This window comes from Formica exsecta, unplaced genomic scaffold (genome assembly GCF_003651465.1).
Source record: "Formica exsecta isolate Colony F162 unplaced genomic scaffold, ASM365146v1 scaffold192, whole genome shotgun sequence".
NCBI classification, from domain to species: domain Eukaryota; kingdom Metazoa; phylum Arthropoda; class Insecta; order Hymenoptera; family Formicidae; genus Formica; species Formica exsecta.
In genome coordinates this window covers 1,535,353-1,550,245 of record NW_021849218.1, presented here as the reverse complement: position 1 = coordinate 1,550,245, position 14,893 = coordinate 1,535,353, and the positions used below count along the sequence as shown (strand labels likewise).

The window sequence follows — 14,893 nt, the reverse complement described above, 5'->3', positions numbered from 1 at the left end:
TGACATAAAAAACTGGCCTGGCGCTAAATTCAGAGCCACTCAAAGTCATATGCTTACTCAAAATTGGTTCCGTTGCATTCTGCAAAATTCTTTTTTTAAAGAAAGAAGAGAGAGAGAGAGAGAGAGAGAGAGAGAGAGAGACTAAATTATAGGAGTTCTCTTGAAGCGATTGTGTTTGTGTATTCGAGAAGTTATAATTTAATTCTAAAATGTTTCCATGTGTACCCGACACGTTAATTAGTAATTTCCAATCCGTTTGTATATCTAAAGTCGCACGAATGCAACGTGTTTACATCAGTCTCTTTTACCGTTTAATCGTGCTGTAATTGAGTTCGCAATTTCCTCAAACGAGTTTGTTCGATTAAGAAGCTCCGCTACCAGTAGGTACTACTAATCGTATCTATTTAGTGTGAGAGAGAGATATATATTCTCTCTCTCTCTCTCTCTCTCTCTCTCTCTCTCTCTCTCTCTTTGATTGCTTATATATAATAATAAATAATGATTACTTATATGTATATTATTTTGCGTACTTCACATATGTTCATATTTATTATTTGGATTTCAAAGGAGAATTATTATTATCGCTTTTTTTTATAAGCTATAAGTTTATCAAAATTCTTTCTTTATAATACAAATTATCATATATTAAAAAAACAAAATAACAATTATTTGATATTTTTTCATTTAATTATGTAATATGTTAACGTACGACGTAAATGTTGAGTTTTAAATTTCTTAGTTTTATTAGAGTTTTGTTGGCGTATAAAAATTTCTCGTAAAAGTTACATTTTATTAACTTCTTCCATAATTTCCAAGACTTTTTTTTGAAATTATGCTAAATACAAAATTATGCTTAAGTGAATGAAAGCTTTCGGCGCGTTAAAATTTTCATACGATGGTAATTGAAATAAACAAAAAGCAAAAAGATTTCTTCGTTACTACCGATCTTAGAACACACTATCTCCGTTTTGACAGAACTTAATTCCTTTACTATCTGCTCATGTTTTTTTCTCTTTTATAGCTTATATCTGGTATTGTTTGGTAGAATGCATGATATATTATGTTTCCAGCTTTTTCTGTTTGTGTGCGCGCATTCCATATCGCGTATTTATTTTTGAAAAGAGAGGAAACCCCTGCTTATATAAAGATATGCAGAAAATACTTTTTGATTTACGACTATGAATATTAAACAATTTTTATCGCCATGAATTATAAAAGATTTCTGCGGTTTTTCGAAATCGTGGCCATATCATGAAATTATGGAAAAATATTCAACTTTTCAAATTTCTCAAATATATATAAAACAAACTAACATTTCTAAAGAGAATTTATTATATAATATAATTTAAATTATTGATCGTGGATTAATTATGATGGTCTCATTAAGCGATCATGTAAGACAAATGACTGCTGTTGTCTCGAATTCTCTAACGGATACTATTTAATGATATCATAAACAAAGAAATTTTAACATAAACTTTAAATTACACAGAATAGAATAAAAGTTGAGATATATACTTAGTTAGATTTTTTAGATCTTGCCAAAAAAAAATCGATCAAAATATTAAACAATTCTGTTTTGAAAACGTAGTAGCAATTTTCATCTTCTAATTTTACATTTAACCATACGCGTGAAGTAGAACTCGCGCGCCGTGGTTCTCTTGCCTTTTAATTAAAGCCATTTATTTCTCGCTCGTAAAAGGAACTTCTGATATGCGAAGATAATATTTTAAATGCTAAAAATGATTGTGTTCGCGAAAATAGTGCTAATAATGTTAATATTAGTGCTAAAGGAGACTATTTGCTTCTAAGTCTTGGCAGCATAATTGTAGATAGAAGTTTGATCGCATAGAAAAGCTCATATCTAATCGATGCAGCAGACATAGATACGTAAAAACAAGAAATCTATGATAAATTTATTACAAACTAATACTCTCTTTCGTCATATTGTTTTTTTTTCTCTCGATATCGTAATATACATTCTGGAATTATTATAAACATTGTTCACTGATGACAGTTTTTATGCCAGTAATGTAATTACGTAAAGTTTACTTTGTTAATGAAATTAATTTCTATTTTCTCTCCGTCCCCCTACCGTGCTCTTTGACACAGAATAATGGAAATAAAATTTATATTTTACTATACAATGCCATAATCTTGCGTGTTCATATTTTATAATTAAATTAATTATAGTATATGTATACGCCACAAGAGAAGAAATACTTATCTTTTGTTTATAACTTTCTAATTTCATTACATTTTACTGGTGGTCTAATTCAAACATAAATATTATACGTGCCGAGGATAAGTAAAGTATACTAATTCATGTATGCAACAAATTTCTGTCATTTAAAAAAAATATAAAGTAGGAAATATATAAAAAACTAGATAATAGTCACAAAATTTCAAAAACTGCATAAAAACAAACTTGTGAAAAGAGAGATTAGACTGACAATTATAAATAGAGATAATTTAATTATAATTCGACAATTAAAAGATTAAGCTTTTCTATAAAGAATTCAAGAAACTGACTAAAAATAACACGCGTGAAATATTTACGATGTAAGAACTGGCTGCCTGTTATATATATTGCTCAACAAAAGAGAGAAAAATCCTTTGTATCGGAAAACTACATTTTCTTTTCCAGGCGCGTTCTCTTTGAAGCCCTCGTACACAATTTCAAAGACAGTCGCACGCCCGAGGCGACACTTGCCAAGAGGGGGCATAAAGTTTCCGCATCGCGCATGTGTAAGCAGCGGAAATCCGGAGTTTCGCGCGTTAGAAAACGAGCAAAAATACATATGATAACGCGCAGCGAGGTCAACTTTTTTCATTAAACAAAGCCAACATTTTCATTAAACAAAGCATTCTAAAAATGTGTTCGTCTCTTTGCGAATTACGAGGTGGTGCTTTCGTCAGTATATGCTTCTAGTAGTTGCGTTATGTCACAAGAGTTGCGATGCCGGAACAAACTGCTAGCTGTATCACTTGAACACGCTTCCAAGGAGATATACGGACATATTTTTCTTCCATTTCTTCATTAATTTTAGATATTGCAGAACAAAACATACGTGTTTTCCACAAATGTTTTCTTGCACGTTTGGAAATGAAATAATTTTTAAGAATTGAAACTAATTCGGTGCGTTTAATTTTGAATAAATATCGTGGAAACTGAGATGTTGAAAAAATATTGTAAATAAAGAATTCATGTCATTTAATGCACTTTATAACCGTGCATTTATATTTTTCGAAAATGTCATATATTCCCACTTTTCTCCTAATATTTTTAATATATTCCCACTTGCATACTATTTTTTTTTCTAGAATCATAAAAATTTAAAAATATTATAATATACATATAACACTAATTCTAAGTAAATTTCAGAATTTTTATAAAAACAACAATTTAAGAGTACTTTTTCAGCTGGATTAATCCAAATATAATAATTTTATCTTCAATTTATCTTCAAAATATTACGAATACGCGGAGACTTTGATATATTGTAGTATGAATTGTGTGTATGTGCGTATTAATATTTATGAATATTTACTTCTCTTTATGATACAAGATTTATCTTTTGTTCAACAGATATATATTTTTGTTTCAGGAACGTACTTTATTCTGTACGATTTTATTGACTTCTTCGAGAAAGATCAAGCCAGTTTTCTCGAACGAGACAAGTTTCTCAACATCATTAATACCATTTTCAAGAATATGTCACAAATCGAGCGAGAAGCCATCATTTTCCAAGTAAGTCCTGCTGCGCATTTTTGTACATTACATTGTATATGATAAGTATAATTATAAAATGCTGTATGTATATAATTAACCCTTACTCCGTACTGGTAGGTTGTTTTTGTACGTGCAATTTCTAGCAGTATTAATTCCTCGAAAACAAATGGTAATAATATTTGCAATAATATATTTAAGTAAATTATTTTTCAAATTTATTATTCTAGTTTTTATTTAGAAGGATCAAAAAAGGTATATAAATTTTTCAGATTTTTTTTGAACACTTTTATCTATTGATAAGCGCGTCGAACATAATTGATCCACTTGTACAATTTGAGGATGTCAAAAATAACAATACGGAGTGAGGGTTCAAATTTGAAAATAAAACATATATATATATATATATTTTTTATTTTATATATTTATATAAAGTAATTACGGAATGTATTAGAGAGAAATTGATTTATATACATAAATTTTGATATTTGTTATTTACTACATGCATACATATATACAATACACACGTACAAACATATCTTCAAATAAATAAAAAAACTGGCAAATGTACCATGAAATTGATGAAAATTGGAAATCACATACTAAAGAAACTATATAATGTTTTAAGAAGACAAATGTGCAAAATATGAATTATACATTTGCAACACTGTTTTCATTTAAAATTACATAACAATTTACGTATTTTTCAAGAAATTATAATACGTCACTCTATTTCTATAAGCAAGATAATAATAGTACATGTGCGAATTCTTTAACAATTTACAATAACAGAATATTCATTTCTGTATAAATAATAGTTATGTGCCACATAGTGTTTCGGAATAAATTCAGTTTCTACTCGATTGTTGGCTCACTCATTTATGCATTAAAATTTCGCGGTTTTCTATCTCTCGCACACACACACACACATATATATGCGCGCGTGTGCTGCATCGCGGCTTAAAATGCACGCCGACGTCAGAGTTTGTTGTACTAAAAAGGATTGGCCATGATTATATTATTAAACGTGCATTTCTCACCGCGTATTGCATCGGATACGGATGGACGTAGAGTGAAAAACCGTTAATTGGAACGCCTACCCGCCATTTGTTTATCTCCTTTTCCACGGCTTTTGTCTTTTTTTTTGCGCGCGCACGTTGATTTTTTGTTAATCAGAGACAGTGGCCCCGTGTAATTGCGATTATAACAAACCGCAATTTTTTTTATTCGGCCAAATTTCTGTTTGATTTGAGAGGAAATTTATCGATCCGCTTGCTTTCGATAACAACGAAACAAGCGTAATTAAGCTTCTATTCTACCTTTGGTCATATCACAATGCGAATAATTTCAAATTGAACAAAATATCAGTGGAAAAAACCACATTCGCACAAAGACATTTTTTTAAACGAATCTTTATTTAAAAAATGGAATCTATTACTACTATTAAACGTGCATTTAGACGTAAACTTTTATTTGCGTATTAATTTATCATTATTATATTCACTTGACTTTCGGCCGTTATTTTAATTTAATTTATTATAATCATATCTTTCTCTTATAAGTTCGAATTCGTTAATTTAATGTAATTGCATTAATGGAATGCTTTTGCATGGACAATGAACAAAGTTTTATATTACATTTTGCCTAGAGTCAACATATCCGGAAGTGTAATCGCCATAATAAAACATTTCAGTCGGGAATATCTGTTTTGTAAAAATTTACCGTGGTGTGCAGTTGTGCTTCTTGAGTGATTTATGGAATACCCATATGCAGTTTCCAATGGCATCTCCTTATTTTTCTGGAATATGCCGTGGTACGTTATAACTATGCGTTCCACGAGCAGATACACAATCGAATAAATAAAAAAGAAAAAACTAAAATAACAAGAGAAACTCATATAGCATTTTCGCAGGAAGTTATTGGTAATCAACGATTTGTTAACCTGTTTTATTCAATGTTATTGTGTGAATTAAATACATTATTTTTGCATATAAAAGACATTTGTTATTCCGGTATGTGTCCGAGTTGTGTATATACAGCGGATGGAAAGTAATATATATTTTATAAAGTACAATCCTTCCGTTCTCATTGCACGTAAAAAATGCATTAGAGAGCGACATTGCGTTTTCTCTTAAATCTAAATTTCTTACATAATCAATGTTTTTTTAAAGAGAAACTTGATTTAAGATCGCTATCTATTTATTAGTTTTTAGCAGTGAATATCTCTGTAAAATATAGCACTAAATCAAAACTTTATTAAAGAGGTGGTCATTTAAACATTACTAAAAATGGATTTTATTCTTTATTCATAAATCGTTTTGTAAATAAAATGTTGTAGTTTATGGAACTTGACTTAAATTTGTCGAGAGAAATTATTTTATCGAGCTGCAGAGCGTCAAAATATGTATACGTAATTTTAAAGAATAAAACAATATCTTCTTTTTTAAAACACATAACAAGGAAGATACAATTTTTTTTAAAAACTTTTGGCGCGTTAAAGTTGAAACTTCAAGCTTTAAAATGCTTTTTTAATTTTTTGTCTACCATAATTATTCGCCTAGTTACAATGATTTGAAAATAGCTCAATTTTTAGCGCATGGAAAGTGTTCTCTATTTTGTTGAGTAGTATACTTAAAATAATTAATTAATTAATTAATCATTTATATAAATAAAATATATGTTTCAAGGATTCAAAGTATGTACACAACTTTCGGCTTATTTTATAACAATCAAATATATTAGTTGCTTTTTATTCGTTACATAATTACGCTTAATATTTTCACAAAAAAAAAAATAAAACGCAATTCTCATTCTTTTACGAAAAATTTTATAAAACAAACCGAAAAAAATTTTGCAACATGAAATATTGAAGGTTCTTTTACAATACTTTCAATAGATTTTCTAGTGCGTAACAGAGGCCGAGTTACGGTCACGGGGAAAATCGATATCGTTATGTACTGGTGTAATGTCACTCTTCAAAGAGCTCCGTTCTGCTGGGCGACCGCTAATTACTTTCCGATCAGCAGAACGGCATGTCAAAGTTGCTTTGTCAAGAGCCGTTTCATGGCTGCATGAAACCTCGAGTTCCGTGTACATTTCATTAAGTATCCGGGAACAAGGCATACGCGAACGAGGATACCTTTCGTTTACATGATGATACATATATACGGTGAGCATAAAGGTCATCGGAAACTTGTGTCTTTGATATATTCATTGCTGATGTCGCTCGCCCACGCGCGAGTAATCGAACAGAATGAATTCGTAAAAGCGCACATTTTTTTTATTGCCGTTTCGAATGGAAGAAAATCGATGATACAGAGCTACTCCACGTATAACTAGCATCGATGCTCCGGTAATATCTTTTAACCCGCGAGCTATATGCGAGAGCATTGTTGTATGTGTATGTGTATGTGTACGCGCGCGCTCAGATAAAAAATTATTTTCTTTTAACATAATGAACAGCGAGAAAGGTAGAAAGAATGAGCCAAAAGTCGGATAGAAAAGAGAAGATATTTAATTTTCACGTCTAATGGCCATGTTTAATCTTCAATTGCATTTAAATTTTTTCTCTTAATGATGCCTGGACATAGTCTTAATGATGCTTTGAAATTTCTGATTAAAATTTAAATGCCAGATCTTAGAAAGAAAGGTTTCACAATATAAAACCATTTTTTTTGCGTTTAAAATTGTTATAAAAACAAAGTTTCATTAGAATTATATTATCATATAATTAACAAGAAATTAAAATTTCAGGTAAATTTTAACATTAACTTACACTTTACAGATAATTTTTTCTTTTGACATATATTGCAGAGAGTGTAATACACGTTTTGAATTATTAAATCTGTTGCTCAAAATTACATTTTTAGACGCTAATTGACAATCTTTAACTGGAATTCGTCCGGATTTCTGTTTCAGTATACCGATTGGGATCAGATAAATGACGGCTATAAGAATCAGAAAGCGATAGCGGATGTCGTGGGCGATTATTTCTTCATCTGCCCATCCACGCATTTCGCTCAGTTGTTTGCAGATCGTGGCATGAAGGTCTACTATTACTTCTTCACGCAGGTAAGCTAACATACCCATTAAACACTTGTACATTGTGTCCAAAATATAATTGTGATTTGTCCATCTCCCCAACAATTCATGTAGACCATTGATCAATTTTCTGGTCAGATTTTTATTTAAAACTGTATAAATATTTTCATCACTTAACATATCTGTCATTTTGTTTAAATAAATATCCTTATCAAAAGCAACTGTAATGAAAGCGGATAAAGGTAACGTCATGGTTGCTCTTGAGAAGGATATTTATTTAAATAGAATGACATACGTTAAGCGAAAGTATCTACATATATGACTAGTTATCAATAGATCTCGATATTGTCCACTAAATTGCATAGATTCTACGCGGATTTTGGTGAATCTTTCCCTCTGATCTTATCGATTTCAATAATATAATTTGCTCACATTCATCTCGAATTGAGAGCACGAAATATTATAATACATCCAATAATTCAAATAATAAAAAGTCGTGATATATCATTTATATAATAATATTTATCTCGTATATCAAATTTCGATTGTTTGATATTTTCATTTTACTTAATAATTAGAGCTCGAGTTATATCATACAATATTAGATATATCATACAAAATTACTGATATCATTTTACATTTATATATTGCGTTTAAATCTTTGCGTTTAATTATTAAGTACAGTCATTAATAATTATATAATGTTGAGCGAATTATATAATTTTTGAATTATACTTTCGAAAATATAATAATATCCGCGTGGCGAGCAATTAAAGCGTCGGGAGTGCCATGCAAAATGTCGCAATCGTAATTAACTGTGTTTTCGCAAATAAGTGTGAGTGCCATGAAAAAGCAACATAGGACAAATAAGAGAGGAGGAGAAGAAAGCCCAGAGTAACATCGGGTCACGGCAGAGCAATCGTGTGTTAAGTAATTTATTAAATAAGAGTTTATTTAATTTACTCCCGAGAAAAATGGACTTTATGTAATTATATAAGATTATATATAGTAACATATGATAACATATGTAATTTTATGATCATATATAATAATATCCAAAATTTGGCGCGATATGATTTTATCTTTATATAATCATATTCGGCCAGATCTATTATACATATAAAATTACGAGAAATTGAAGAATTTTAATTATTACGTGTATCAGTGAATCTCTCAACGTCTGCAACATTATTATCTTTGAGTATGCTCAATACATAACATAATTGTTGGTACTGAGCTTTTGCGCCGCTATTTTCTCAAAATGGTCCGAAAGAACAGAGTTTACAAGACCGGGAAATTACCGCAAAAGTATTATGTAAATTGGATTCTGAGCCGCTTGCATAACGCAACAAGAAGATTTCATGATGGAAATAGCCGAGGGGGAGTAGAACAGAAAGATGAAAAAAAAAACAAAAAAAAAACAGTAAACGCGTCGGATTTAGTTGAACATTGAGGGGGTACAACGGTGATTTAGAGAGGAGGAGAAAACAATTATTCTAACGCGTGTTATTAATAATTAATATCTTTTTTTTTTTTTTTTTGATAACACGACACTTGTGATATCAATCGATCATTCATTCACATAAAGCGCAAGAGCGAATTTGAATAGCGAATAAATGCCTCCCCCTCCCTCGCCCCACACCCTTTTCATTATCAATCATGTGTATTCGCGTGATTTATTTTGCTGGCATCGTGATTTCGCCAGGTGTAATTATAGCGGAAGACAATGCGTTCCTCGCAATGTCATCGGAGTGTATAATGTTTATAATCTGGAACGCGGCAAATTATGCGCATTCATTCGACACTATACAATTATTGACCCGCTTCTCCTCTCTCGTGACCATTCCGAAATTATATAAATGCAAACTCATGCGAGAGGGCATTATGAAATGCGTACACGAACGTTATACGTATCGCGTTTGCCATACTGTTCGTACTGTCATGCTCGGTTCTTTATCGCGCTTATTTTACTCACGAAATCACTATCGTCGAAAACTTGTTGATTGTTATACATTGAAATTGTAGATATTTGATTGCATAAAATAAAATTTTAGATAAAAAAATATATATTAACGTATCCTATTTCAGGTGGAGCGGCGAAGAGTTTATGTACATATTTGCTTGTTTTTGTAAAGATTAATTTGGTAAAATGCTTCAATTTTTAATATTGAATAAAAAAATTCAATATTTTATTAACAGCTTTATTTTCATTACGCGGTATTTTTCATTGAATCTGTCTTCCTTCTTTTTGCTACAGAATTCCGCTAATTGATATCAGAATGAGCATTTATCATTGATTCGAATGACTAGCAATCTGTGGCCACGCGCCAAATCTAGCTTAACTGAGATCGCAAGAAAATCCGATCTCACTCTCTCTCTCTCTCTCTCTCTCTCTCTCTCAGATGTCTCAATTCAAGCTACGTATCGTGTTATTGAATTCTTTGCGAAAGCTGATAGCACAGTTCAAGTTGAAAAGTGACTCCATATGTCTTAAAACGTAAACTTGAATTGAAATAAATTACAAAACTTAAACTTGAGCTTTACTTTCTCGCATTTATAGTTGTTATAAAAAATTAGTGATTTTTGTCCATTATTTTAGAAACAAAACAATTTTGCCTAATATTTATATGAAAAATTGTTTTTACTTTTTATCTAGAAACAACTTATCTAGAAACGCTTACAAAGTTTTAAAACATACTTACGACTCATCCTATATAAACTGTACTGCTTTAATTTTTCCTTTTTACATGAAGTACGTATGCGCATGATACATCTTTTCAATCTCGCTAAATTGGCAAAATTTATAGCCATAATTTTTTTGCCGTATTTCAAAGTATTGTTCTTTTCATAAATACATAAATTACATAAATGCTCAAATTACATAATGGCTCCTTTATTCCGCGTTTGATAAATGCAAAGTTCGTGATATGTTTGAATGTCGTGAACGTTCATTGAAAATTATTTAAACCCAACGATTCATTTCTGCGGTTGACATCCTCGCGTGAGAATGCTAGAAGCCACTGTGAGAAAGAAATAGAGAAAAGGGAAAGGAAGGGAGAGACAGAAAGAAGAAAAACAAAAGAGACGGCACAGAAAGAATGGAATGGGATAATGCTTGTGGTATTTAAGGAACGTGAGAGAATAACGATAAAAGTAATGATGATTTACTTTTCTTTTGTTTCATTTAACATTGTCGATTCTTTCGTCCATGTTATTGACCTACTGAAGGAGCTCCAAGATGTATCGAAAAATGTCTGTGACCGCTTATCATCGATAAGACAATAATGCATTGTTCAAAAAATTAATAAGATAAATATTAATAATATTAATAAGATTTTTCGTTCTTACTGTATTATATAAATTATTGCAAACTTTCTTAGTCACTGGCGATATATAATCGCAACACAATGCAGAATATTATTATATATTCTCTCATTCTTTTAGTGAATTATACTTCATTATTTTTGTTTGGTTGCTCTTATCACAGTTTATACATTTTTACTAAAAGTAGTTTCATAATCTATGTAAGATGACACTGTTTTTTTTTTGTTTTTAAATTTCTCGATCAATGAAGCATTTGTGTTTTCTCTGAATAAAAATGTTGAGCTACTAATAATTTTTCAATTGTAATCTTGAGAGAGAGAAAAAAAGTATGTTAAAGCTATTTAAAAAACTTATTATATTTTAAAAAAGCATTTTTTCAAAAAGCGTCAATGTGGAAGCAATCAAGTTAGCATCAATAAAATTTTTATTCAAATATAATAAAGTTTTTTAATATAATACGAGATTTATTGATTTTATATGAGTGTTATAAAGTTGTTCAAAAGATAGGTCAGGTCATAAGAGCAATCCACTTTTCCCTAGATAGTCCATTTTGCGAGAAGAAATAAATTCTCCACGTAGTATTGATGAAAAAATCTGCACATGAAATAATAATATTCTGGAATGGAAATAAAAATGCAGTAGAAGTGCAGTACGTGTATTGCGAGTGAAGCATTTGATCGGACATCGATAATAAATAAACGTTCCGTCAGCACGTTTATATCGTTTTTGCAACTCAGACTCTCCTCACTTTCGTATTCCGGCAATCGCGATGTGTGATTCAATTTGATGCGATAACATGATCTCGAAGTATCGTGTACTCTCGTGTACTCGTCGTGCGTTTTCCGCTCTCTGGGGCATTTCGATGGTAGCCTTTGCGCCAAAAGAGCAGAAAGTTCGCGCAACGTGTATTTTAAGTTAAGAAAATAAATAAAAAATAGATATGTTGCCCACGGATCTTTATAATATTATCTCGATTTTTTCCCGAGAATATGGGGTTTTTAATGATTCACGTGTAGCATTATTAATTAATAATCCAAAAACACTAAAAAAAACTTAAAAAATTCTAATTTAACCCAAACTAATTTCTGTTTTTTATATAAAAATTAGGTTTAGGTTTAATTAGAATCTTTTTGGAGCGGAGGTACAGGGCGAGGGTTGGAGCCTTTCCCCCGCCCATGCATGTACTTTGCAGTAAAGTAAAACAATAAAATACATCGTTTCCTGTATAAGTTAGAAGTTTAGTTTTTTTTTATGTGTAATCCGTTTCGGATGAATTTTTCAACAAACTGAGTTTGCAACAAACTCATGTGAAAAATTATGCAATTATAACACTGAAAGTACTAATATTTTTGAACATAGTATGTCATGATCAAAGTTATTAAAGCTAATAATCGAACATGATATTTATATACATTACACTTAAGATATGTTTGTTTCTAAACAGAAAATTTTGAAGTGATGTATCCTAGGAACCAGAAAAATCCGCAATGTGATTTAAAGTGCACGTGATTCAGAGTTCTATCGACTATAAAACATGTGAAAATCAAAGTGATCGATGAAATGTAATCTTCTCGAAAGATTTACTGAAGAAACTACATTTTATCTATAAAGCTTGCGTGGAGAAAAGACTCTAATATAGAAAGATTTAATGAAAGAAAGGATATCATGATGCGAGAAGAGATTGTAATAATTAGCAATTAATTTTTACTTGGCCCCAGATACGCCGGAGATAGGACTCAGAAATATGGGGAAAGTACTTTTAATGGCGTAATATATCTTGCGACGTATAACGTGTTATTTTTGCGTAATTTTATTCGCCAAATACGCGGATGAAGTTCTTTGAACTTCAAATACGAAGGAAGAGTTTGCAGAAACATAATAATAATATTCAAAAGAGAGAGTGGAGTTGAAATTACAAATGGGAATCCTAGCTTCAGCGAAGGAAACTTCGGCTTGCGCTTCCATCGTCAATTCTAATATTGTTTAGATTGTCACGCTATATATTTTCAGTTGCGGTCGCTACGTTATTTTTAACATTGCATATCACAAATATTGTTTCACATGTATGTGGCGGATCATTTGATAACAGTGTAATTACATCTCAAGGTTTATGAGCGATCTTTATATTAATAATATAAAATAATATTATTAAATAATATGTAACAATGTAAATAATACAACAGAATATCGCAATAAATTCTAAGAGGATAATGATATAAATAGAAGAAAATCAATTATTTCAACTCGTCAATCGACGACGGATTTTTTGCTTGTGTATATGAATAATCTCCTTCATAAAATACGCTCGAAAATCGTCAAATCAAATTGTAAAACAATTCGTACACATCTTTCTTGTCGTATATTATTCACAACTCGTTTACCGTCAAACTTATGAACCAGAAGAGAGTTACCATGAAAAATAGAGCTTTTATCTAATCCACGCTGTTGATCAAGTCACTCTTCCCTTACCTACATTTGACGCCGCTTCTTTTCCTCCACCCCCGCAGTTTCTCGCTCATTTACTTGGTAGGTTCCCTATTTTTCACCACTCTATTTTCCCTCTTTCGCCTCTTTCGCGCTCGCGTCTTCTCGCTTTTTCGTTCTCTCTCTCCCCCTCAGCCTCCCTCTCGCAACCATCCCCGTTGCGCTTTTCAATTTGTGTAGCTCCCTTTTTTTCTCTTTATTCCCTTCCTTCCGTCCTCTCGCTTCTACTTTCTCTCTATCTTCATCGCAGCTCCTGGACTGCCATGAGACGTGCGTAAAGAGAAATGCCGAGGCACGAGGAGGTTCGAGCAATTAGCGAAGAAGGTAATTTATCAGACGGTAGCGCTCGGTTCTCCTGAACACTGCTGGAAGTAACGAGTATGTCATTACTCATGTGCGCCAGCCGTAATCTTAATAACGGCTTTACCCGCTGGTTAGACGAACCCTTCTCGCACTTACTGCCCCTTTTTTTTTGCCCGCGCTGCCCGTTTCCGTCCTTGCGACTTGTCACAGACGATCGATATTCAATCACATGTTCCAATCACCTGCCGATCACGTCATCGCAATCCCAAACCTTTTGGAGCTCGACTCTTTCATCGTAATAATACTATATATATATATATATATATATATATACCGCATTCGGGCGATTTCTTTAAAATTCGGTTCCTATATGTACAGCCCTCGTATATTGAATATCTTAGTATTTTTTAATTAAATGTTACATAAGGATCTCTCTCTCTCTCTCTCTCTCTCTCTCTCTCTCTCTCTCTCTCTCGAAAGTGCGTGTATAGTATTATTCTTATAAAAAAATTGATGTCCGATTTTCTATTCGATATTCTACATTTTAATGAATATGTATGAATATTTGTGTATGAATATAAATGTACACATATACATAAATATTTATATAAATCCACTCTTAAAAAAGGCATGCTAAATCGATATTTTCAAGTATTGTTGCTTCTTTTCCGCGATGCTGATTAGTTATCTCGACACTGCGCTATGCATTACGTCATATCAATAAAAGGCTGTCATGGCTGAGCCGCGCATTCGGAAGTTCAAATACTAAGTATGTGTGTATAATTTTAATTTATTTGATTAAAAAAAAACAGATAATTAGAATTAATATCTAAATAATTTTATAAATATGTGTGTGTATGTATGTGTGTGTGTAAAAAAATTAATTAACGCTGTTAATGATTAAAACTCCTTCGAATTCGAAAGAACAAGATTAAATCTATAGAAAAATATAATAATTATAATAGAATAGACTAGAGACTATAGACTCGTGTTTCTGGCTAAGCCAGCAGG

At 31.4% G+C, this 14,893-nt stretch overlaps 1 protein-coding gene across 1 annotated transcript in view; it reads left to right on the top strand.

Moving 5' to 3' along the window:
• The window catches only part of LOC115233996 (acetylcholinesterase-like), a 132,768-nt gene that overhangs the window by 86,433 nt on the left and 31,442 nt on the right, over positions 1–14,893 (top strand). Inside the window, exon 4 of the mRNA XM_029804673.1 lies at positions 7,649–7,801. Within this exon, the coding sequence (XP_029660533.1) occupies positions 7,649–7,801 (153 nt within the window). The remainder of the gene's footprint in view (positions 1–7,648; positions 7,802–14,893) is intronic.